The sequence below is a fragment of the Dendropsophus ebraccatus genome, chromosome 5, assembly GCF_027789765.1.
Source record: "Dendropsophus ebraccatus isolate aDenEbr1 chromosome 5, aDenEbr1.pat, whole genome shotgun sequence".
In the NCBI taxonomy this organism is placed as follows: domain Eukaryota; kingdom Metazoa; phylum Chordata; class Amphibia; order Anura; family Hylidae; genus Dendropsophus; species Dendropsophus ebraccatus.
The window spans coordinates 15,788,650-15,816,252 of record NC_091458.1 but is presented as its reverse complement, the minus strand read 5'-3'; the positions used below and the strand labels follow the sequence as shown (position 1 = coordinate 15,816,252).

At 44.3% G+C, this 27,603-nt stretch overlaps 1 protein-coding gene across 6 annotated transcripts in view; it reads left to right on the top strand.

Annotated features, from left to right (window-relative positions):
• FCHSD2 (FCH and double SH3 domains 2) overlaps positions 1 to 27,603 on the top strand; it is a 90,051-nt gene that overhangs the window by 16,159 nt on the left and 46,289 nt on the right. For all 6 annotated transcript variants that reach the window (XM_069969565.1, XM_069969566.1, XM_069969561.1 and 3 more), the window contains exons 2-3: positions 4,094 to 4,191; positions 16,594 to 16,639. In XM_069969565.1, the coding sequence (XP_069825666.1) occupies positions 4,136 to 4,191; positions 16,594 to 16,639 (102 nt within the window). In that variant the 5' untranslated portion in view covers positions 4,094 to 4,135. The remainder of the gene's footprint in view (positions 1 to 4,093; positions 4,192 to 16,593; positions 16,640 to 27,603) is intronic.

Sequence of the window (27,603 nt, the reverse complement as noted above, 5' to 3'; positions counted from 1 at the left end):
GGGGTATTACACCTCAGCTGTACATGGCTGAATATAATGCACTGCCCCTAAGGAGAATCAGACTGCAGCTTTGGATGTGACTGGAGTATACGGTAGTATGTATAATGCAGTGCAGTGTTATAATAGAATTGTGTGCTATTATAACATCCTCCAGTAATACTGATCAGATGGTTTTCCATGTCTTATAACTCTGCCGTTACATCTCCTCACAGTCAGAGACACGGATAAGAACGGCCGCGGCCGAGTTTCGTTTCTCGAGATGAGTCATTTTGCTTTCAATTTCCCACCTGCTCGTCTGGTTCTGCAGGTGACACTGATGCAGACACGTTTCTTTCCGCTCCCTGCAGGTGACGTGGAGGTTGGTAGATGTCTATAGCCCCAGGGGATGTAAGAGTAAAATTCTGTGAAGTCTCTAGTCACACCCAGAGCTGCAGTCAGGATTCTGGGGGGGATTCCTTCTACCTGTATTGTTGGGGTCTGGCTGCGTCATCTGCTGCAGTCAGGATGCTGGGGGTTTCCTGCTACCAGTATTGCTGGAGTGTGGCTGCATCGTCGGCTCCAATCACATCCAAAGCTGCAGTCAGGATTCTGGGGGGTTTGCTTCTACCAGTATTGCTGGAGTCATGGCTGCGTCATTGGCTCCAATCACACCCAGAGCTGCAGTCAGGTTTCTGTGGCTGTGCATTAGTTGGGTTCCCATCCACACCACCACCGCCGTTTAATGCAAACTGAGCCAAGCACTTGTCCCATTCTGCAGCATGTAGTATAAGGTTTGCAGCTTTGCATGTGATTGGAGTGCAACAACTATGAGGACCTTAAAGGGATATTCCCATCTCCATTATTATAGTTACTCTTGCAGGAGACATTAAGTTAAAGGGGTACTCTGGGGCAAAACTTTTAAATCAACTGATGCTAAAGTTATTCAGATTTGTAATTTACTTCTATTAATATCTTCAGTCTTCCAGTACTTTTTAGCTGCTGCATGTCCTGCAGGAAGTGGTGTATTCTTTCCAGTCTGACACAGTGCTCTCTGCTGCCTCCTCTGTCCAGAGCAGGAGAGGTTTTCTATGGGGATTTGCTGCTGCTCTGGACAGTTCCTGACATGGACAGAGGTGGCAGCAGAGAGCTCTGTGTCAGACTGGAGAGAATACACCACTTCCTGCAGGACATACAGCAGCTGATAAGTACTGGAACACTGGAGATTTTTTAATAGAAGTAATTTACAAATTTGTATAAGTTTGACAGCAGTTGATTTGAAAACTTTATTTTTCCCTGCCTGAGTACCCCTTTAAATATTTTAGAAAATAGTCATTTAGAAATATTTCCTTCTTCTCCTGATAGGCTGCTCATTGTCTAGGTTACCAACCACCACTCTGCTCTAAAAGCAGTGGTCTCACTGGTGTATATGTATAGATATAAGATGTATAGGGATATTGGGGGAGATTTATCAAACATGGTGTAAAGTGAAACTGGCTCAGTCGCCCCTAGCAACCAATCAGATTCCACCTTTCATTTTCCAAAGAGTCTGTGAGGAATGAGAGGTGGGATCTGATTGGTTGCTAGGGGCAACGGGGCCTGTTTCACTTTACACCATGTTTGATAAATCTCCCCCATAGTGTGTATGTATACTTTTATAATATATAAATATGTACAATATATATACACCAGCCAGACCACTGCTTTTAGAGCAGAGCGGTTGTCTGTAACCTAGAGAATGAGCTGTCAACTGTGGGAGGAAATAGCAGCATATTAGGAGGAGGAGACAGCTTTGGTAAATGAATGTACAGTAAGTGCAACTCGACGATCCCTACAGGTATAACTATGTTAGTTAGCTGAGATGGGAATATCCCTTTAAGGGAACCTCTAGTGTCGGATGTCTGCCGGTGGCTTAACTTGTCTTAAGGACTTTCCCTGTACGCTTTTGTGTCACTTAAGATCTTGTTCCCTTTTGATCCACCTGCGTGGTCTGACGTCAGCCGGGGTGACGTTCACTTTCTCTGATGCCAGGAATAGACCAGCCGTGTGCTCGATAGGCAGATAACCGGGATTAGAAGCTGATTTAGCTCTCGCTATGATTTCTATAGGTTAAATAAAAAAAATTTAAAAATAATATAATATAACTTTTTTTTTTTTTACTGCTGGAGACTAGATAGGTAGGGTGGCACAACTATGGACTAGCTGTTCCAGTACCGAAAGTAATATTGAGTATAGTAACTGAATAGCTTTTTAAATTTTTTTTTAATATTGCTGGAGACAAGATAGGAAGGGTGGCACAATTGTTGACTAAATGACCTCAGGATGATCATCACACTATCATTACAGTGTGAGGTCCTCGGGACTGATTGATACATAAGAGTACGCTTTCACTCTTTTACCCTTGTAGTTTTTAGTGGAAATGGACTTGTGACCTCTGCTAAGGACGGATTAGCTATAAATACTTCTCTTCTACTACTGGATACTAGATAGGCAGGTTGAACATGGACTCAATGCGATCAGGATAATCATCACACTACACTATGACTTACCTCATTGGCTTTGACTATGTCACTTCTGCTGCAGGATACTAGACAGGCAGGTTGTCACAACTGTTTACTGAATGTCATCAAGGTAATTATAGAATATCACTTGATTGTGTATAGTGTGTGAATAAATGACAGAATTTTTAGCACCACATATAGTATACAGTTCCAGATCAAATTCAGTCTCTGCAGGTGCTTGAAACTAAATAGGCAGGTTATACAATAGAGCTATTCAGTCGATATCCACTAGACAACATGGTTATAATGACAGATAAATATTGTACTGCAGGAGACTAGATAGATAGGTTAATACAATTGTGGGCGGTAAATCCTTAGTATGTTCATTACATTAGGGATGTAGACTAAATAAGAATAAACTGAATTTACTGCAGGAGAATAGATAGGCAAGTTAATATATCTGTGGGCTGAATATCTTCAATATCTTCCTCCCACTAGTATAGTGTTATAAATGATTGAAAGGCTCTTTGGCTCTGATACCATTTGTTGTACTGCTGGAGACTAGATAGGCAGGTTGACACAACAGTGGACTGAAGTTACCTGGATGTTTATCCCACTTTTACTCTTTTGAGGTAAACACATACGAGTAATACTCGCTTTACCATTGTGTCAGCCTTTCTGTTTCGTCTCCTCCACCACAAGTGAGTTATATGCAAATATTATCCAAATAGAATACTTGTTTGTAATAGTCAAATACTCTGTTGTACTGCATGAGATTAGATAGGCAGGTTAATATACCTTTGGACTTAAAGGGCTAGTTCAGCAAAAAATGACAGAGATTTGTAATTTACTTCTATAAAAAATAATCTCCAGCCTTCCAGTACTTATCAGCTGCTGTATGTCCTGCAGGAAGTGGTATATTCTTTCCAGTCTGACACAGTGCTCTCTGCTGCCACCTCTGTCCATGTCAGGAACTGTCCAGAGCAGGAGAGGATTTCTATGGGGATTTGTTACTTCTCTGGACAGTAAATTACAAATCTCTACCACTTTCTGGCACCAGTTGATTTGAAATAAAAAAAATTGCCGAACTACCCCTTTAAGCATGTTAATCCCACTAAAGTATTAGGTTATAGTGTTTACAAAGCTCTTTGGCTCTGATTATGTTTGTGGTTCTGCTGGAGACTAGATAGGCAGGTTAATATACCTGTGGACTTAATATAGGTATAGGGTTACAATGGCTAAATGGCTTTTTGGCACTGATTGTGTTTGTGGTGCTGCTGGAGACTAGATAGACAGGTTAAAATACATGTGGACTGAATATAGTTCTAGGGTTTCAATGCTGGAGACTAGATAGGCAGGTTAATATACCTGTGGACTGAATATAGGTATAGGGTTTCAATGCTGGAGACTAGATAGGAAGGTTGACACACCAGAATATTATTAGCGAGTGTGGTTGACATGTGATTGGCAGCGAGTTATACTGCTGGAAACTAGATAGGCAAGATTTCACCTCAGAAGGCCATAGGAGGCATGCAGATACCATAAAGCAAACAGTATACCTATACTAACAGCTGTCTAACTTTTTTTTTTTTTTTTTTTTATTTCTGGTATTTTAGGTGAAAGTTACGCAAGAGCTGAAAAACATTCAGGCCGAACAGATGACTAAGCTGCAAGCCAAGCATCAGGCAGAATGTGATCTCCTCGAAGATATGAGGTAAGCCGCTATTCCAGCCCGCCCCTGCCCGCCGCTGGATTCCTGTCCTGTTTGCTCGGCCTCCTCCTCTTTATTTTGGAAGAACAGTTGGTTTTAAGCAAACTCCAGGAACTGTCAATGGAATTTCCTCTGGTCCTTCCTGTCGGCAGCGCGCAGAGCTGTCACACAGCTGGAAGAAGCAGCCAGCAGACGTAGTGTTAAAGGGATAGCGCCCTTATTTCTGCTCAAACTCAACTCTGTTTTGAGAGACCTTAAAGGGATTGTACAGTATTAGATAATCATGGCTGCGTTCTTCAAGAGACAGCGCCACACCTGTCCTCTGGTGGTGTCTGGAATTGCAGTGCAGCTCTATTCGCTTCAGTGGTGTTGAACTGCAATACCAGACTCAATCTGTAGACCCGGGTGGCACTGTTTTTTTGTATGTTATATTTACTAAAACCTACCAAAGCATGACTGAGCTCTTATGGACTGTCTGGAAAGCTGACCTGCAGAATAGTGAGTGCAGCTCTGGAGTATAATACAGGATGTAACTCCGGATCAGTAATGTAATGTATGTGCACAGTGACCCCACCAGCAGAATAGTGAGTGCAGCTCTGGGGTATAATACAGAATGTAACTCAGGATCAGTACAGGATCAGTAATGTAATGTATGTACACAGTGACCCCACCAGCAGAATAGTGAATGCAGCTCTGGAGTGTAATACAGGATGTAACTCAGGATCAGTACAGGATCAGTAAAGTATGTACACAGTGACCCCACCAGCAGAATAGTGAGTGCAGCTCTGGGGTATAATACAGGATGTAACTCAGGATCAGTAATGTAATGTATGTACACAGTGACCCCCACCAGCAGAATAGTGAATGCAGCTCTGGAGTGTAATACAGGATGTAACTCAGGATCAGTACAGGATCAGTAATGTATGTACACAGTGACCCCACCAGCAGAATAGTGAGTGCAGCTCTGGGGTATAATACAGGATGTAACTCAGGATCAGTAATGTAATGTATGTACACAGTGACCTCTCCAGCATTACATTACATAACTGATCCTGAGTTACATCCTGTATTATACTCCAGAGCTGCACTCACTATTCTGCTGGTGGGGTCACTGTGTACATACATTACATAACTGATCCTGAGTTACATAGTGACCCCACCAGCAGAATAGTGAGTGCAGCTCTGGCCATCATGTTGTCATTGTGGCCTTGTACCATTGTAGTTACTGATCCCTTACAGCAGACACCTATTAACCTTTGGTGTGCTGTGGTGATAGAGCTGGTAGTAAAGCTTATCTAGTGTATAATCCTTCCATATTGTAAATGATTGTTCTTTTAGCCAAGTAATGAGCTGAGACGACGCACTAATAATGAACCGGAAAAAATGCAGATTCTGTAATAAAGATTTTTTTATGAGGCTCGGAGACGCTAATATGGGGAGATTTCCATATTCCTGCATTTATTCAACTACAAAGAAATGTAACTCATCAGGTTAAGTGGCGTTCAGGGTCTCTGGACAGCCGGGTGCCCGGTGTAATGGCTGGGACCGCCGTCACCCAGGGTCAGGGCCCAGTATAGGGATCCAAACTTCCTGTATGGTCTCACATTGCTGGTGGTGTCATTGTCACCCAGCTTTCTAAGAGCCCTAAAAGGCAGCAAGTACTAGTAATATAGTGATGCATGAACCTCCTGCTTATCTGGCTTCTGTCTTTATGTCGGCCATACTGGCCATAGGAGACTGTTGACCAGAAAGTTGTGGAAACTTAGGTTTAAAGGGGTTATCCAGGCTTAGAAAAACATGGCTGCTTTCTTCTATAAACAGCGCCTTTCCTGTAGGGTGGGGGGTTTTACAGCTCTGTTCCATTGAAGTGAATGGAGGTGAATTGTAATACCACACACAACCTGAGGACAGCGGTGGCTCTATTTTAGCAACAAAGTAGCTGTGTTTTTTAACCCCTTTAAATGTCAGTTAAAGCTATGATTGTTCATGCACCAGGAGGCTCAGGATGAGCAGCACAATAGGTTGATGTTTCCTGGCCAGTCTCATAAAAGGGAGAAAATTCCTATGGCTGCACAAAACTGGACTTTGAGAGAATCCCAAGGTCGCATTTCTAGGCTGGGTGTGGGGACGTAACGCGTATGGGGCTGGCGGAGGCCGTGATGGGGCCATCGCCTTATGAGGTAGAGATCTGTCCACCTTGGCCGTTTCCTTCCATGTGTTTAGTCCTCCAGCTGACCATAGAGTGGGCTCTTTCCTCCCGGACCACCATTATCCTTTGTCATTGCCGGTTGTATCTCATTGGTTCTCGCTTTCCGGCTCCACCAATCACACAGCAGCTCACTGTGACTTCTGATTGGCTGAGCAATAACTTTGTCTCAACCTTTCAATACGCGTCAGTTGTCCCTATGGGAGATAGAGCGGCCGTTCATTGCCTCCATGTATGAGTATGAGGAGATGTTTTTCGGATAGATACATTTTTCACATTCCAGAAATCTGAACATAATTACTGCTGCCCGTGCCTTCAGTTTTCTGGAATTTTCCATAATATCCGGCTGTGATCATTAGCAGCCCTGATAGTGGGCCGGGTGCCTGAAATGGCGTTGTGGGTGGCCGGTGGTGTCATGGGTGGGTCACAGCGGTGCCGGTAACCGTCCTGTGTCTGGGGTTATAGTCATATGGGATATCTATGGGGGAGTATATACAGCCATATAATCTTATGTTTGACAGAGTACCCATGGGAGCAGTATATATAGCTATGTGTGCAGTGTGTATTATATATATGTGTGTGTGTGGATACATGGACCCTATGGGAGCAGTATATACAGTCATATGACCTTATGTTTGACAGAGAACCCATGGGAGCGGTATACACAGCTATGTGACCTGACGTTACACAGGAACCCTATAGGTACAGTATATACAGTCATATGACTTGACCTTATACATGGCCCCTATCGGAGCAGTATATATGTAGCATATGACCAAATGTTGTACATGGGCCCTATGGGTGCAGTATATACAGCCATATCACCTGATGTTATACAGGAACCCCACGGGTGCAGTATTTACAGACATACAAACTGACGTTAAACAAGGACCCTATGGGTGCAGTATATACTGAGCTATAACCTGATGTTATACAGGGTCTCTATAGGACAGTATATACTGCCATATTACCTGATGTTATGGAGGGACCACATGGGTACAGTATATACAGTTATATGGCCTGACATTACAGGCTGTGTATGTAGCCACATGATCTCACATTACATGCAGTGTATATAGTCACATGACCTGACGTTACAGGCGGTGTATATAGTCACATGACCTCACGTTACAGGCGGTGTATATAGTCACTTGACCTGACGTTACAGGCTGTGTATATAGTCACATGACCTGACGTTACAGGCAGTGTATATAGTCACATGACCTGACGTTACAGGCCGTGTATATAGTCAGTCACATGACCTGACGTTACAGGCCATGTATATAGTCACGTGACCTGACATTACACACTATATATCAGAGACTAGTGGATATGGGGCTGAGACCTGGCAGCTGTCGGATCCATTATTGCTCGGGATTGGAGTTTGCTCTGGGCCTCGGCTCTTTGACTCTGGAAGCGGATGTAAAGCAAACACAAAAGCCAGAGCAGGAATGTCAAGTATTTACAGCCGAGGCTTCAGTACAATGTCACGTTCCATGTAATACACCCATCATGTTCTGTAATACATGGAACCATTGTTATTCCTCACTGGGCCCCTCTGTATATGTGAGGAGGCTATAGGGGGGGCAAGGATGGCGGCACATCCGGACTCTACGCATAGGAAGACACCAGTATTAGAGGACAGATGGGGGGCACCGCCTAGGAAGACACCAGTATTAGAGGACAGATGGGGGGCACCGCATAGGAAGACACCAGTATTAGAGGACAGATGGGGGGCACCGCATAGGAAGACACCAGTATTAGAGGACAGATGGGGGGGCACCGCATAGGAAGACACCAGTATAAGAGGACAGATGGGGGGCACCGCATAGGAAGACACCAGTATTAGAGGACAGATGGGGGGGCACCGCATAGAAAGACACCACTGTAAGAGGACAGATGGGGGGCACCGCATAGGAAGACACCAGTATTAGATGACAGATGGGGGGCACCGCATAGGAAGACACCAGTATTAGATGACAGATGGGGGGGGGGGCACCGCATAGGAAGACACCAGTATTAGATGACAGATGGGGGGCACCGCATAGGAAGACACCAGTATTAGAGGACAGATGGGGGGCACCGCATAGGAAGACACCAGTATTAGAGGACAGATGGGGGGGCACCGCCTAGAAAGACACCACTGTAAGAGGACAGATGGGGGGGCACCGCATAGAAAGACACCAGTATTAGAGGACAGATGGGGGGCACTGCATAGGAAGACACCAGTATTAGAGGACAGATGGGGGGCACCGCATAGGAAGACACCAGTATTAGAGGACAGATGGGGGGCACCGCATAGGAAGACACCAGTATTAGAGGACAGATGGGGGGCACTGCATAGGAAGACACCAGTATTAGAGGACAGATGGGGGGGCACCGTATAGGAAGACACCAGTATTAGAGGACAGATGGGGGGGCACCGCATAGGAAGACACCAGTATTAGAGGACAGATGGGGGGGCACCGCATAGGAAGACACCAGTATTAGAGGACAGATGGGGGGCACCGCATAGGAAGACACCAGTATTAGATAACAGATGGGGGGCACTGGATATGTCCACGTTATGTAGGACAGATGGGCATTTTGACCCACGCCCAGTTTACTCTATGGCAGGGATTCCAGTGATGGATGATGGATGGCACCAATTTTATTCTGGTGGACATTAACAGGACATGCGGTGGGCATTATATCCGCCATAGTCCCCACTGGAATTAGAGTTACTTTCCCTTTAAATTTTACTCTGCTGCAAATCTCTGGGTTTTTCTGCTCGGAAGTCAGTTACGTTTATTCCCAAAGTTCAGGCGGCTGCGGAAGTGTCTGCAAATGTTTGGGAAATCACCGCTCCCCTCAGATACACCATGGTGGGCGATGACTCCTGTTAGTGTGTATCATAGATGATGGCATCGGGGTCACTTGGTGTGAGGATTGGAGGAGGAGGCATCGTTCCCGTCCTGTGATCTCGATCTGTTCTGTGGACACAGTGACCCTTGGAGACTGAGGTCAAAGAAATTTCCTTCAGATTCTCAAGGCTTGTAATCGAGAGAGTGGTTCCCATGGGGGGCGTGTGAACGGTGCAGGCCCAGATATATCTTATTGATGAGATGCCAACATATCCTGGAGGACTAATCCACTAATATGGATCTCGGTCATGCCCTTGATAGCAATATCCTAATATTATCAGGAGTGAAACAACTTGTTCTACCAAGAGCACCACACCTGTTCATGGGTCATACTTGGTATTGCAGCTCAGTCCCACTCGCTTTAATAAAGCTGAGATGCAATACCAAACACAACCAGGGGTCGGGTGAGGCGCTACAGAACCTCTGTTCTCCGGGTTGTGTTTTTTGACAAAATTTGACCAGTGACAAAATGTACAATTTTTGTGACCAAATGGCTGTTCTGTGGTCCAGAAAACCATCTTTGTAGCAAGATTTGGTCCATTGTATGTGCAGATAATGCCCATGAGTGAACATAGTGTTCATGTGAGAGAACCAAAGGGATCGGATTGGCTGAGAGAGAACTATGTGATTTTACATATAGTACACACTGTATGGCCACCTTTTTGGCACCCCCTTCAGGAGTCTTTTTGCATGCATTCCTCTTTCAGGCTTCGTTTCTAGATGTCCCCTCCATGTTGTTGTCTGCAGCTGCCCTCTCTAGATGTAATACCGCCACCCGTATTTACACTCTCTATATACCATCAACCTGAAATGCTGCTGTTTATTAATCGTGTCTGACACGACTGGTATGTTCTGTGCAGTCACGCCATGTAAACATAGCAAGCAGAAGGGACAGTCTTGTGTCAGCTTGTTCATATTACTCATATGTATAGGAATGTATAAACATGTACATTGTGCTATACCTAGAGCAGGGGCCTATAGGGGGCAGAGCAAAACAGTGTAAAGCCTTGGCCACTAGGTGTCGCCCTCCCCTACAGTCTGCTGTCCACTGCCTGTTGTTAGGGGAATTCTGTCTCTGATAACAGCAAGGTCAGGACAGAATACAGCAGTCTAGTGCACTTTTACCAGCCCTATGTCATGGCAAACCAGAGAGGAGTATGTGTCATGCTGTGAGGCGCATATATATATATATATATATATATATATATATATATTTATATATATATAATACTTGTGAAGGTTAACACTTTTAATAATAACCGCATGAGGCAATACAACTAGTACTGCTAGGAGTACCTAAATAATACTGCCACACAGCATCCATATACTACTGCCATGCAGTATCCATATATTACTAACATACAGTGTCCAAATACTACTACCATACAGTATTCAAAGAGTACTGCCATAGAAGCTTTACCTCGCCTATCTACTTTCAGAATACTCCCCGGGGTGTTTCCTTGGGTGAGCCCCCTAGAAAATTGGTGCCTTTTGAGTACATTTCTCAGTTTGCCTCCTGCTGAAACCATTACTCATACTTCAAGAAGAAACTTCAGCGGATTCTGTCAAATTTTGATGAAGCATCTACAGCGGCGACTTCTGCAGCCCATGCAGATAGTTTCAGCCCTAAAGGAATGGTTTCACAGCATTCCTTCTACTATAACATAGCATGACTGGACACGTGACACTGACACAGATGGGATCTGTCAGAATTCAGAGAAATTGCATTAAACTTTATACTCCAAGATTACACTGCACATCTGTAAAAACAGGACACAAGCATCGTGGTTGTATGTTATGGGGAGGTTGCGGTTTAATTCTCCTGGAATGTATGTTCTAAATATATTGGTGTCTTTTTACATGAGGTGTGTATGTGTATTACTACTATAGTACTGCCTCCTATATACACCAAAATAACTACTATAATACTGCCTCCTATATACACCAATATAACTACTATAATACTGCCCCCTATATACAAGAATATAACTACTATAATACTGCTCCTATATACAGGAATATAACTACTATAATACTGCTCCCTATATACAAGAATATAACTACTATAATACTGCTCCTATATACAGGAATATAACTACTATAATACTGCTCCTATATACAGGAATATAACTACTATAATACTGCCCCATATATACAAGAATATAACTACTATAATACTGCTCCTATATACAGGAATATAACTACTATAATACTGCTCCTATATACAGGAATATAACTACTATAATACTGCCCCATATATACAAGAATATAACTACTATAATACTGCTCCTATATACAGGAATATAACTACTATAATACTGCTCCCTATATACAGGAATATAACTACTATAATACTGCTCCCTATATACAGGAATATAACTACTATAATACTGCTCCTATATACAGGAATATAACTACTATAATACTGCTCCTATATACAGGAATATAACTACTATAATGTGGCTCAGGGAAGAAACAGAGTGCTGCACATCACACCCATGGCTGATACTAGTGCCGCTTGGCTAAATAAAAAACACATCAGAATTTTGTGTATGAATTGATCAAGCCATACTGCCCCATGTACCTCGTGCCGGTATCTGATACACATGGGTCCCTACACTAAGTCCACACCGTGCCAGTCAGTGGCCACCAACCCCGCAGGCGCGCACAGCCAGGGAACGGGGGCCATGGGACGGCCCTGCGACCCCCATGCCACAGGACCAGACCCAAAAACACCACACCAGAACCCGGCCAGCACCGCCGGCGGAGAAGGTCGCCCCCAAGCAGCACAAGTCTGGATAAGGTATTGCGCTCACCATAGCTGCAGCAAACAGCTGCTCCTATATACAGGAATATAACTGCTATAATACTGCTCCTATATACAAGAATATAACTACTATAATACTGCTCCCTATATACAGGAATATAACTACTATAATACTGCCCCCTATATACAAGAATATAACTACTATAATACTGCTCCTATATACAGGAATATAACTACTATAATACTGCCCCCTATATACAAGAATATAACTACTATAATACTGCTCCTATATACAAGAATATAACTACTATAATACTGCCCCCTATATACAAGAATATAACTACTATAATACTGCTCCTATATACAAGAATATAACTACTATAATACTGCCCCCTATATACAGGAATATAACTACTATAATACTGCTCCTATATACAGGAATATAACTACTATAATGCCGCTCCTATATACAAGAATATAACTACTATAATACTGCTCCTATATACAGGAATATAACTACTATAATACTGCCTCCTATATACAAGAATATAACTACTATAATACTGCTCCTATATACAAGAATATAACTACTATAATACTGCTCCTATATACAGGAATATAACTACTATAATACTGCTCCTATATACAGGAATATACTACTATAATACTGCTCCTATATACAAGAATATAACTACTATAATACTGCTCCTATATACAAGAATATAACTACTATACTACTGCTCCTATATACAGGAATATAACTACTATAATACTGCTCCCTATATACAGGGATATAACTACTATAATACTGCTCCCTATATACAGGAATATAACTACTATAATACTGCTCCCTATATACAGGAATATAACTACTATAATACTGCTCCCTATATACAAGAATATAACTACTATAATACTGCCCCCTATATACAGGAATATAACTACTATAATACTGCTCCTATATACAGGAATATAACTACTATAATACTGCTCCTGTAATTTGCCCTGTTGATGAGCATTAGCTCTTTCCTGTTCCCTCCGATATTCTGCACAGTCGGTAGTATTGCTGCCATCTCTCTGGATGTGATCTTCCTCTGTACATTGCCCAGGTCGGTGCACATACTTCCGATCAGAGACACCCCCCCCCCCCCACCCCCGCCAGTGATTTGCTGACGCTCCTGTGATGTTTTCGGCTTTGTATTTTATGACCTGGCATTATGGATATTTTGGCAGCTCCTCCATGTCCATCCTCTGGTGTCACATCCTCTCATTTCCTATTTAGCTGCTATCTTAGTTTGCAGGTGTAACAGGAGTCGGGTGACCACAACCTCCATGGGGTCCTTGATGGCAAATTAGATTTCACCATGCCTGATCCTCTTGTTCGCCTGAGAGAAAAGCTGCCACTTGAGGTCTTCTTCCCTATAACACATGCATACTCTGTTAGTGCGTGAGTGTGTATAGATGTTGGATGGAACAGCTGTCAGATGAAGACTGATGATTAAAGGGGTAGTTCACCCCAAATTCTGTCAGAAACAGCACTTATCAGCTGCTGTATGTCCTGCAGGAAGTAGTGTAATCTCTCCAGTCTGACACAGTGCTTTCTGCTGCCACCTCTGTCCTTGTCAGGATCTATTTCTATGTGGATTTGCTGCTGCTCTGAACAGTTCCTGACATGGACAGAGGTGGCAGAAGGGAGCTCTGTGTCAGACTAGAAAGAATCCACTACTTCCTGCAGGACATACAGCAGCTCATAAGTACTGGAAGACTGGAGATTTTATAATAGGAGTAAATTACAAATCTCTTGCACTTTCTTGCACCAGTTGATTTGAAAGAAAAACATTTTTTATGAACAATTCCACAAAGGAATCACTGCGCTTTTCAGTGACTTTCAGGCCTTATTCACACCTTCAGTAAAGTTGTGCGTAATTGCGGATCTGTAATCACGGTTCACATTGATTCTTCACACAGTCCGTTTAAATTTTGATCCGTAATCCGTAGTCTTGCAATCTTGCAGTATGGATTACCAATATGGGATCCATATTTTTTACGGACTGGTCAAATCTATGCAAACTAGTACTGTTCACATTTTACGGAAACGAATGCAAAGACGGGTGAATTTATACGGACCACAGAGTAAAAATAGCAGGAGGTTTTGTGGTCTAGGAAAATGAGTGTGTGAATGAGGCCTCACAGTTTGTGCCTATAGGAAACACGGGTAAAGTAGTCGATGTCGGGATCCCTCCTTATCCCCGGATTTTTGCAGTGCATCTCCATGTGGTGATATTCCTTAGTAGAATGCACATGAGAGGCGGATGAATGTAGAGACTTGTGTGGCTGAGGTTAGTGACATCAGGAGGGTTACACCTCATTAAGTGCTGCCTATAAACTCCAGCATTTACTGTCTACAGTAACATCCGCCATCTATACTACAGGAATGTGCCAACAAAGTGGTGTGAAGGGCCGGGGCCTGCTATAGTCATCTATATAGTTGGATCTATACCGATCTAAGGCGACTATTACACCGAGCCATTTTTAACGATAAACAATGTCGAACGACCGCTAAGGCAAACGACCTGAAATCGTTCGCCCAATTACACGGAACGATTATCGTTCTTGCGGTCGCTATTGCGTACAGTTCGGCTATGACTTCTTTTTACACCGAACGATTTGCAAACGATCCAACGATAAAAATAGGTCCGAATTCTATTAAATGACCAACGATTTTTCGTTTGTCGTTAATTCGTTGTCTGCTATTACATGAAACAATCATCGCTTAAATCCGAACGATCTAACAATTTTTCGAACATTAATCGTCCTATGTAATACAGAACTAACACTCCTTACAGCTGAGAAGTGATATAGTTGTATCCAGTGTAGACAATGCTCTGTGAGCTCTACAGCCCGGACCCCAGACTGATACATTATACATAGCTAGTCCTGCTCTCAGCTGTATCCAGTGTAGACAATGCTCTGTGAGCTCTACAGCCCGGACTCCAGACTGATACATTATACATAGCTAGTCCTGCTCTCGGCTGTATCCAGTGTAGACAATGCTCTGTGAGCTCTACAGCCTGGACCCCAGACTGATACATTGTACATAGCTAGTCCTGCTCTCAGCTGTATCCAGTGCAGACAATGCTCTGTGAGCTCCAGACTGATACATAGTACATAGCTAGTCCTGCTCTCAGCTGTATCCAGTGTAGACAATGCTCTGTGAGCTCCAGACTGATACGTTGTACATAGTTAGTCCTGCTCTCAGCTGTATCCAGTGTAGACAATGCTCTGTGAGCTCTACAGCCTGGACTCCAGACTGATACATTGTACATAGCTAGTCCTGCTCTCAGCTGTATCCAGTGTAGACAATGCTCTGTGAGCTCTACAGCCTGGACTCCAGACTGATACATTGTACATAGCTAGTCCTGCTCTCAGCTGTATCCAGTGTAGATAATGCTCTGTGAGCTCCAGACTGATACATTGTACATAGCTAGTCCTGCTCTAATCTCAGAAGTGATACAAATGTATCTAGTGTAGACAATGCTCTGTGAGCTAAATAAATTGGCAGTAGCTGTACAAACTATCTGCTGTACTGGAATCCAATCTGTGTCTTGTCACAGGTTCACAGTGTGCTGGGACCTGTAGTTCCCCAGCTCTTGTTTGGCTGGCTCATGTACAACCTGTTATGTGATATGTATACAGAGGTGGTGGTCAGCAAACAGTGCTCAGTTTACCTTCCAGGCGGCTGTATGTGTGCACTGTATGGGGGTGTATATAGGTGGCGGAGGAATGCAGTGATGGCAGCCATCTGACACCATCACAACACCTCATTATTATTATAGCAATGTTCACAATAAGCATATATCTTTTTTGTGGAAAACTACAACTCCCAGTATTCATGGCATACTGAAATTTGTAGTTTTGCAACAGTTTACAGGGGTACTCCAGTGGAAAAAAAAATCTGTTAAATTAACTGGTGCCAGGAATTTACTTATCAGCTTCTGTATGTTCTGCAAGAAGTGGTGTATTATTTCTAGTCTGACACAGTGCTCTCTGCTGCCACCTCTGTCCATGTCAGGATCTGTCCAGTAGCAAATCCCTATAGAAAACCTCTCCTGCTCTCCAGACTGGAAAGAATACACAACTTCCTGCAGGACATACAGCAGCTGATAAATACTGGAAGAACATTACAAATCTCTGGCAATTTCTGACACCAGTCCATTTGAAAGAAAAGAAAATTTGCTGGAGTTCCCCTTTTTAAGAGCCGCAACACAGTCAAGTGACCACTAATTGTATAGCAGTATTGTTTATGCAGTATATGGTGCTGCTATTAGATTGCTTTAATGGTGGAGCTGTTAAACACTATGTGGCGGGAGACTAGTATTTGTGCAGCTCATGATATAAACACATCGTCCATTCAATCTATGGGGGACGATAGAATCCTTGGCCGTTCTTCATCTGCTTGTTAGAGCTGACTGATCTGTGTCTTCTCATTCTTCACTAACTGTACTTTTTATATATTTTTTTTCTTTCAGGACGTTCAGTCAGAAGAAGGCCGCAGTGGAGAGAGAGTACGCACAGGTAAGAACCAACACTTCATACTTATCACACTGTGCAGCCTTAAACTCAACTCAACTCACAGGGATATATGTGAAGAAACTCCTCTCTGTGTTACAGTAATGGGAAAGCTTATTTAATGACTATGTTGGCTGACGGTGGATACAGATGTTATATTGTGTGCATGCAAAAGGCACTTCAACTGATTCCCAAGCAGCTTAACTAAACCTACCTCCTATATACAAGAATATAACTACTATAATACTGCTCCTATATACAGGAATATAACTACTATAATACTGCTCCTATATACAGGAATAAAACTACTATAATACTGCCTCCTATATACAAGAATATAACTACTATAATACTGCTCCTATATATAGGAATATAACTACTATAATACTGCTCCTATATACAGGAATATAGCTACTATAATACTGCTCCTATATACAGGAATATAACTGCTATAATACTGCTCCTATATACAGGAATATAACTACTATAATACTGCTCCTATATACAAGAATATAACTACTATAATACTGCTCCTATATACAGGAATATAACTGCTATAATACTGCTCCTATATACAAGAATATAACTACTATAATACTGCTCCTATATACAAGAATATAACTACTATAATACTGCTCCTATATACAAGAATATAACTACTATAATACTGCCTCCTATATACAAGAATATAACTACTATAATACTGCTCCTATATATAGGAATATAACTACTATAATACTGCTCCTATATACAGGAATATAGCTACTATAATACTGCTCCTATATACAGGAATATAACTGCTATAATACTGCTCCTATATACAGGAATATAACTACTATAATACTGCTCCTATATATAGGAATATAACTACTATAATACTGCTCCTATATACAGGAATATAGCTACTATAATACTGCTCCTATATACAGGAATATAACTGCTATAATACTGCTCCTATATACAGGAATATAACTGCTATAATACTGCTCCTATATACAGGAATATAACTACTATAATACTGCTCCTATATACAAGAATATAACTAATATAATACTGCTCCTATATACAAGAATATAACTACTATAATACTGCCTCCTATATACAAGAATATAACTACTATAATACTGCCCCCTATATACAAGAATATAACTACTATAATACTGCCCCCTATATATAGGAATATAACTTCTATAATACTGCTCCTATATACAGGAATATAGCTACTATAATACTGCTCCTATATACAGGAATATAGCTACTATAATACTGCTCCTATATACAGGAATATAACTGCTATAATACTGCCCCCTATATACAGGAATATAACTACTATAATACTGCTACTATATACAAGAATATAACTACTATAATACTGCTCCTATATACAAGAATATAACTACTATAATACTGCTCCTATATACAGGAATATAACTACTATAATACTGCCCCTATATACAGGAATATAACTTACTATAATCCTGCCCCTATGGTCTAGTGATATCAGGATTCTGGTGTGGTAGCTCTTCTTAGCCTTATCCTGGTTTCCCCTCTTTCGCTGCCTTGCTCTGTATGTCGGGGATGGATTTGAGGCTTGTCTGGCTCCCGCTTCTTGTCTGGGTGCCACCTCTAAGCGGCAGCTGTTTGTTTGAGCTCTGGTTGCAATGGTTGGCGCAGGCTGGCATTCTTCAGCTGGTGCACAAGTCCTTCATAAAGGGAAGCGTTGTTGACCTACACAGCAGGGGAAACTGCTTCCTGCATCCTGCAATGAATACCTATGAGCGAGCTGAAATTCCTTCTTTGTTCTGGACCAAGAGCAGCGATTGTCCGCGGCCCCATGAGAAAGTGACGGCTTCACATGCCGGGGAGTCTGTGCCAGTGTCACCTGCCAGAGCCCGGGTTTACGAGACATATGTTATGTTTATGTGGGCTGTACGCAATCATGCTGCAATAAAGGCTCATTCATCAGTGTCCTATTAAAGAGATCCGTAATGATCAGCTGTAATCTATGGGAAATGACTGCTTTGTTTTCCTGCAGCACCCCCACAGGAGAAATGAAGTATTACACTGAAATAGATGTATAGATGTTATGTTCCGCCATCATGCCTCCTGTGTCAGTGTACACTGTCACCCTCGCATCATATTCATGAACCAAGAGTCCTAGAATGAATCCTGTACACCAAACCTGTTGCTTTCCAGCTGTTGGAAAACTGTAGTTGTAGTTTTGCAGCAGCTGGAAAGCAGCACCGATCTAAAAAATGGAACACCTCTCTGAAATGTCACCCTTTTATGTTATGGGTGATTATGCCTCGCCATTCGCCACGTGGGGATGTGTGTTTTGTGTTTTTGTGCGAATGTAACAGTTTGTTTGCCTTATAAAAAGGTGTTATTTTCTGTCGCTGTCAGACGGGAGACATATGCTGAACGTCACATAACATGGAGACGATCTGCGTGCGCGGCTACCAAACGTCTCTGATCACTTCTGTTCTAGGCCGGGATCTCTCCTGAAGATCCATAGAAGGAATGGGCGCTGTAATAGACTTAATAACAACAAATACTAATAGGCAGCATAGCTCTTGATGATTTTTTTTTTTTCACGTTTTTTGAGATTTGTAATGTCTGGGTGTCTGGCACTGTTTTTGGGGTTGCTTGGTGTCTGTCACTCTTGTTGGGGTTGCTGGGTATCTGGCACTGTTGTGGTGGTTGCTGGGTGTCTGGCCTTGTTGTGGTGGTTGCTGGGTGTCTGGCCTTGTTGTGGTGGTTGCTCGGTGTCTGGCCTTGTTGTGGTGGTTGCTTGGTGTCTGGCCTTGTTGTGGTGGTTGCTCGGTGTCTGGCCTTGTTGTGGTGGTTGCTCGGTGTCTGGCCTTGTTGTGGTGGTTGCTCGGTGTCTGGCCTTGTTGTGGTGGTTGCTCGGTGTCTGGCCTTGTTGTGGTGGTTGCTCGGTGTCTGGCCTTGTTGTGGTGGTTGCTCGGTGTCTGGCCTTGTTGTGGTGGTTGCTCGGTGTCTGGCCTTGTTGTGGTGGTTGCTCGGTGTCTGGCCTTGTTGTGGTGGTTGCTCGGTGTCTGGCCTTGTTGTGGTGGTTGCTCGGTGTCTGGCCTTGTTGTGGTGGTTGCTCGGTGTCTGGCCTTGTTGTGGTGGTTGCTCGGTGTCTGGCCTTGTTGTGGTGGTTGCTCGGTGTCTGGCCTTGTTGTGGTGGTTGCTCGGTGTCTGGCCTTGTTGTGGTGGTTGCTCGGTGTCTGGCCTTGTTGTGGTGGTTGCTCGGTGTCTGGCCTTGTTGTGGTGGTTGCTCGGTGTCTGGCCTTGATGTGGTGGTTGCTCGGTGTCTGGCCTTGTTGTGGTGGTTGCTGGGTGTCTGGCCTTGTTGTGGTGGTTGCTCGGTGTCTGGCCTTGTTGTGGTGGTTGCTCGGTGTCTGGCCTTGTTGTGGTGGTTGCTCGGTGTCTGGCCTTGTTGTGGTGGTTGCTCGGTGTCTGGCCTTGTTGTGGTGGTTGCTCGGTGTCTGGCCTTGTTGTGGTGGTTGCTCGGTGTCTGGCCTTGTTGTGGTGGTTGCTCGGTGTCTGGCCTTGTTGCGGTTGCTGGCACTGTTGGGGTTGCTGGGTTGCTGGCACTGTTGGGGTTGCTGGGTTGCTGGCACTGTTGCGGTTGCTGGGTGTCTGGCACTGTTGTAAGGGTTGCTGGGTGTCCTGCACTCTTGTGGGGGTTGCTGGGTGTCCTGCACTCTTGTGGGGGTTGCTGGGTGTCTGGCACTCTTGTGGGGGTTGCTGGGTGTCTGGCACTGTTGTGGGGTTTGCTGGAAGGCAGGCACTCTTATGGTGGTCCTTAGACTGTAATGGGGAGCATTGGGTGTCTGAAACTGTTGTGAACGGCACTTGGTTTCTGGCACTCAGTTTTTTTTTGTTTTTTTTTGGGGGGGGCGCACACTGGTACTGTTATTGGGGCACATGATTTCTGGCACTATTAAAAGGGTCACTGGAAGGCAGGCACTGTTATGGGAGCACATGATATTTGTTAGTGTTTTGGGGGCACATGGTTTGTGCCACTATTATAGATGTCCCTGGGATGGGGGACACTTGTATGGGGGACACTGGGAGGCAGGTATTGTTATGGTTTCTTCCACTCTTATGGGGCCACATGGTTTCTGGTACTGTTATGGAGGGCACTGGAGGCAGGTACGCTTAAGGGGGCACATGGTTTCTGGCACTGTTATGGAGGGCACTGGGAGACAGGTACTGTTATGGGGGCACATGGTTTCTTCCACTCTTATGAGGGGAAAAGGTTTCTGGCACTGTTATGGAGGCAACTGGGAGGCAGGAACTGCTATGTGGGCACATGGTTTCTGGCACTGTCATAGAGGGCACTGGTAGGTAGGCACTGTTATGGGGGCACATGGTTTCTGGCACTGTTATGGGGGCACATGGTTTCTGGCACTGTAATTGGGGGCACATGGTTTCTGGCACTGTAATTGGGGGCACATGGTTTCTGGCACTGTAATTGGGGGCACATGGTTTCTGGCACTGTTATTGGGGGCACATGGTTTCTGGCACTGTTATTGGGGGCACATGGTTTCTGGCACTGTTATTGGGGGCACATGGTTTCTGGCACTGTTATTGGGGGCACATGGTTTCTGGCACTGTTATTGGGGGCACATGGTTTCTGGCACTGTTATAGGGTCACATGGTTTGTGGCACTGTTATGGAGGGCACTGGGAGGCAGGCACTGTTATGGGGGCACTTGGTTTCTGGCACTGTTATGGAGGCACATGGTTTCTGGCACTGTTATGGGGGTATATGGTTTCTGCCACTGTTATGGGGGGTACTTGGTTTCTGCCACTGTTATGGGGACACTTGGTTTCTGCCACTGTTATGGGGGCACTTGGTTTCTGCCACTGTTATGGGGGCACTTGGTTTCTGCCACTGTTATGGGGGCACTTGGTTTCTGCCACTGTTATGGGGGCACTTGGTTTCTGCCACTGTTATGGGGGCACTTGGTTTCTGGCACTGTTATGGAGGCACATGGTTTCTGGCACTGTTATGGGGGTATATGGTTTCTGACACTGTTATGGGGGGTACTTGGTTTTTGCCACTGTTATGGGGGCACTTGGTTTCTGCCACTGTTATGGGGGCACTTGGTTTCTGCCACTGTTTTGGGGGCACTTGGTTTCTGCCACTGTTATGGGGGCACTTGGTTTCTGCCACTGTTATGGGGGCACTTGGTTTCTGCCACTGTTATGGGGCACTTGGTTTCTGCCACTGTTATGGGGGCACTTGGTTTCTGCCACTGTTATGGGGGCACATGGTTTCTGGCACTGTTAGGGGGGCACATGGTTTCTGGCACTGTTAGGGGGGCACATGGTTTCTGGCACTGTTATGGAGGGCACTGGGAGGCAGGCACTGTTATGGGGGCACATGGTTTCTGGCACTGTTATGGAGGGCACTGGGAGGCAGGCACTGTTATGGGGGCACATGGTTTTTGGCACTGTTATGGGGGCACATGGTTTCTGCCACTGTATGGTTGTATGCCCCCGCAGTCTGTATAGGATGTCACAGTCACTGACAGCAGTCAGAGTTCCTGAGGATTGTAGAGGACTGGACGCTTGGTACAGGATGGATACATGTTATAGAGACCCTTACACTATGTATTTGGGGTAGGCTTCTGATGCTCTAGCGTGACTCTGACCTTTTGCTGTGGGTCAGGAGAGGTCACAGAAGACACAGAGTCCCCGTACACTCCGCTCAGTGCTCGCATTGCATGCAGTTTTCCCCGCCGCAGGAATGTTTCATTTCAGCCAAAGGCAACAACTCTGCAGCCAGAGTCCTGCTCCTATTATTGGAAATGACACCGAGGATCTGCTGGGTCATTCTTGGCTCCGCTTTCTCAAGTCACGGGTGGAGTGAGTGGATGGCGCGGCATAATTTAAAGGACCAGGACATCCAGATCACTCCTATGACTGCTCTCTTCCAGAAACAGCACCACCCTTGTTCTCAGTGTGCTTGTGGTATTGCACCTTGATTCTGTTGAAATGAATGGAGCCGAGTTGTAATACCACCATTAACCTAAGAGCGAGGGTGGCGCTCTTTTGGAAAAGTTAACTATGTTTTTCTAATCCTGAATACATCTCATTTTAACATGTATAGTGTGTTTATGTTTACTTTGTTTCTGGGTCTTCTTAAAGGGCCATTCCATATAATTATAATAATAACTTAATGGTTATATAATGTCCAGGATTCACATTTCCTTTAAAGTTAATGTAAGTTTAAAGGAAATAACAAAGAATTTTGTACCATTGACCTTTATAAAAATATAAAAATATGGGTCACTGCACCTTTAAGAAAAATAATAATCATCATGTGATGTGTGTGTATATAAGAAATACCTATAACATACATAACTTTACACCACAGTGCTGCAAGGCGAAGCTCCGCCCCCATATTGCCTGGAGGGAGGGACCTGTCAGGTTCGGCATGTTACAGATGCATTGTATCCCCATCATTGTCATTTTGCTATTTATAGGTAAATGATATGTAACCTGATCCCTCTGGGAACCTGTCAGGTTCACGTGTCATGGCGCGGGTAATAAATGATGTAATGTAAACGAAGGGCCCGGCCTGTGTTTGAGGAAAGGTGTGTAATCCAGCGACAGATATAGATCGCACACTCCACCTGATATCACGCCACATCCACAACCTTACAACTATTTATAACACTTAATGACTATTTATAAATCTATAGGATTAAGAATTACCATGTGCCGTTTCTTTAAGACTTCTTTGCAGCATTGCCCCAAAGTGTGATAAACAAAGTTCTGCCTATCAACGTAATTTTTGACATCGAATCTACATATTGATTATTGAATAAACATAGCAACATGTGGACCTCTAGGTGTTGCAAAAATATAACCCCTAGCATGCTGGGAGATGTAGTCGTGCAACAGGCTGTCGATCAATACAGTAAATTTAAAAGATTGAGCAGTGTTGCAAATCTCCTTTATACAGTATGTGTTTCCGTGGAGACAGACTACAAACAAACCCTGCGTAGTCAGATCTTGTTGCCGTGTGTTGTTCCACTCTCTTTTACGGTCTGTAGGTTATAAATAAGAATAGGCAGTGAGTACGTAACTGCAGGATCTGACTACACAGGGATAGTTTGTAGTCTGTTACCATGGAGACAAACAGATCTGTACAGGATCTGCCTATTAATTGGTCCAGGTTAAGGAGAATGTCTTGTCCATATGCTTTAAGGAAGGGTGTCTACTTCTTGCGACCCCTCACAATGAGCTGGAAATACCTGAATTGCCACCATGACAAACAACACTTCCCTAAAGTTGCTGTTATTTACCCCAGAAATATCAGTGGAAGCAGAATACATGGCAATAAGTAGAAGGGAAAAAAAACAGCTCAAGGGGTTATCCACAAACGGCGCCACTCAGGTTTTGTATGGTATTGCAGCTCATTTCCATTGAAGTTGATGGAATGGAGTTGCCAATACCACACACAACCTGGAGTAAAGAGTGGTGCAGTTTTTAAAAGAAAGCGGCTTTGTTTCTTATAGTCCCATAAAACCCCTTTAAGCCCCACCCATATTCTACAAAACACTCTTTTGGGGTTTATTTAAAAAAATTGACCCTGTGTTGCCCACTTGTCTAAACTGTCATTGTCACCCATAGCAACCAATCAGAGCTCAGCTTTCATTTCCTAAACCACTCTGATGTGAAAGCTATCCCGTGATTGGTCGCTATGGGCAACAGTTTACTTTCCTATAGAAACCAATCAGAGCTCAGCTTTCATTTCCTAAACCTCTCTGGTAATTGGAAAGTCGTACCCTGAATGGTTGCTATGGGCAACAGACTGTACTTTCCCATAGCAACCAATCAGAGCTCAGCTTTCATTTAGTAAACAGCTCTGGTAAAGTGAAAGCTGTGCTGTGATTGGTTGCTTGGGACAATTGATAAATGAGGCCCATTGTATTTTTATCGCCCCCTTTGTTCTCGGAGATGATGTCTGTTTGTTTTCGCAGTGACTGTCTTAGCGTTGTGTTGCGGCCGGCTCCTCGCTTTACGTCACTTGTATGTGTTAGTCATGGTGACACAAAAGCTTAATTTTTCCTGGAGATATTTGGATGACTGAGCTAAGATGGTAATCGAGTCTGGGCTTTAAAGCCGAGCGTAAATAATGGCTGGTGGGCATGTAACGCCCCGGCTGACAGTGCTCGGCTTGTCTCTTGGCACACTTGGGGCCTTGTCCTGAGCGAGCGGCTGCATCCTGCCTCCGCCCAATGAAAATACAGGAGTGTGCCGGGGACAGAGAGCAGTCAGTGCCGCACAGGCCACAGGAATGTTTCCATAGCATGAAGAGCCCAGGTCAGTGGCTCCTCTTCAGGCCTGGACAGTGAAGGACGCCATTCATAGCTGCTTGGCATCAGGACAGGCCCGAAAAGTAGACTCTATTCTGCCTAACAAGTACCTGAGCTCATGTATACAGAGGAGGGGCAGGACGGTGCCTGCCCTGTATACTGACTGGGGCTGTTAGTATCTAAGCTGGTCACCTGTGTCTCGGGGAGTAGTCATATAGTGATATAATACACTTGTATATAAGGAGCAGTATTAATTTTCTACTACTATAATTGGGCCTCTATATATTCCGATACATAGGTGCCGGGGGTTGCAGGTTCCCTTTATATTCTTGTATACACAGTAGGAGCAGTATTATAGTAGGTATACGGACATGAAGAGAAAGGAGCTGCTGCACCTCTCACCTATGGCTGACACTAATGCCTCTCTGCTACATTTAAAAACCAACGCCAGGATGTTGGTATATAATTTGATTAAACCATATTGCCTCATGTACCACGTGCAGGTCCCCTGGATCACATGAGTCCCTACACTAGATCAACACTGTGTCGGTCAGTGACCGCTAACCCCGCAAAGTGAGCGCACAGAATGGCCCCGCAAACCCCCTGTCACAGGACCAAACCCCAAGGGCCTCCTCAAACCCAGCAGGTGCCGCTGGCGGAGAAAGCGGCCACCAAGCAATACCAGTGTGAACAAGATCTTACCACTCACCACTGCATCGGAGGTAGAATGGGAGAACCAGGAGGTACTTACCATGTGTGCACAGGTGCTTCCTGCTTATTCATGGGTCCTACAAGGAGGAGTGCTAGCCACTCAGAAAAGGGAGAAAAGTAAAACATGGAGAGAAGGAGCTGCTGCACCTCTCACCTATGGCTGACACTAATGCCTCTCGGCTACACTTAAAAACCAACGCCAGGATGTTGGTATATAATTTAATCAAACCATGTTGCCTCATGTAACATCTGCAGGTCCCCTGGATCACATGAGTCCCTACACTAAATCAACACTCTGTAGGTCAGCGAGCGCCAAGCCCGCAAAGTGAGCGCAAGCAGAGAGGGGAGGCCACGGAATGGCCCTGCAACCCCAATGTCACAGGACCAAACCCCCAGGGCCCCCCCCCAAACCCAGCAGGCGCCGCTGGCGGAGAAAGCGGCCACCAGGAAACACAAGTGTGAACAAGGTCTTACTACTCACCACTGCACCAGAGGTAGAATGGGAGGTGTTGGTTTTTAAATGTAGCCGAGAGGCATTAGTGTCAGCTATAGGTGTGAGGTGCAGCAGCTCCTTTCTCTCCATGTCTGTATTATAGCAGTTATATTATTGTATATAGGGAGCAGTATTATAGTAGTTATATTCCTGTATATAGGGGCAGTATTATAGTAGTTATATTCCTGTATATGGGGAGCAGTATTATAGTAGTTATATTCCTGTATATAGGGGCAGTATTATAGTAGTTATATTCCTGTATATAGGAGCAGTATTATAGTAGTATATTCCTGTATATAGGAGCAGTATTATAGTAGTTATACGAACTGGAGAGAATGGAACCGCTGCACATCCCATCTATGGCTGACACTAATGCCGCTAGGCCTATATTAAAAATCAACACCAGAGTGTCTGTATATGAATTGATCAAGCCATATTGCCCCGTGTACCACTGCGCAGGTCCTCTGGTCCACACGGGTCCCTACGCTAACTCCACACCGTGTCAGTCAGCGACCGACAACCCCGCAAAGCGTGCACGTGCAGGGAAGGGAGGCCATGGAACGGCCCTGCAACCCCAATGTCACAGGACCAGACCCAAAAAGCCCCACCAAAACCCAGCCAGCACCACCGGCGGGGAAGGCTGCCCCCTCTCCAGTTCGTGTTTCACAGTTCTCCCTCTCTGAACAGCTAGCACTCCTTTATAAGACCCACATGACCAAAATTAGCAGGATATGCCTGTGCTCACATGTCTGGACCCTATGTCTTCCCCATTCTGTGAGAGCAGCAATGGTAAGTGTAATACCATATCCATACTGGTGTCGTTTGGGGGCGGCCTTCCCCGCCGGTGGTGCTGGTTGGGTTTTGGTGGGGCTTTTTGGGTCTGGTCCTGTGACATTGGGGTTGCAGGGCCGTTCCATGGCCTCCCTTCCCTGCACGTGCACGCGCACGCTTTGCGGGGTTGGCGGTCGCTGACCGACACGGTGTGGAGTTAGCGTAGGGACCCGTGTGGACCAGAGGACCTGCGCGGTGGTATACGGGGCAATATGGCTTGATCAATTCATATACAGACACTCTGGTGTTGATTTTTAATATAGGCCTAGCGGCATTAGTATCGGCCATAGATGGGATGTGCAGCCGTTCCTTCCTCTCCAGTTCGTATTATAGTAGTTATATTCTTGCATATACTGGCATTATTATAGTAGTTATATTCCTGTATATAGGAGCAGTATTATAGTAGTTATATTCCTGTATATAGGGAGCAGTATTATAGTAGTTATATTCCTGTATATAGGAGCAGTATTATAGTAGTTATATTCCTGTATATAGGAGCAGTATTATAGTAGTTATATTCCTGTATATAGGGGCAGTATTATAGTAGTTATATTCCGGTATATAGGGGGCAGTATTATAGTAGTTATATTC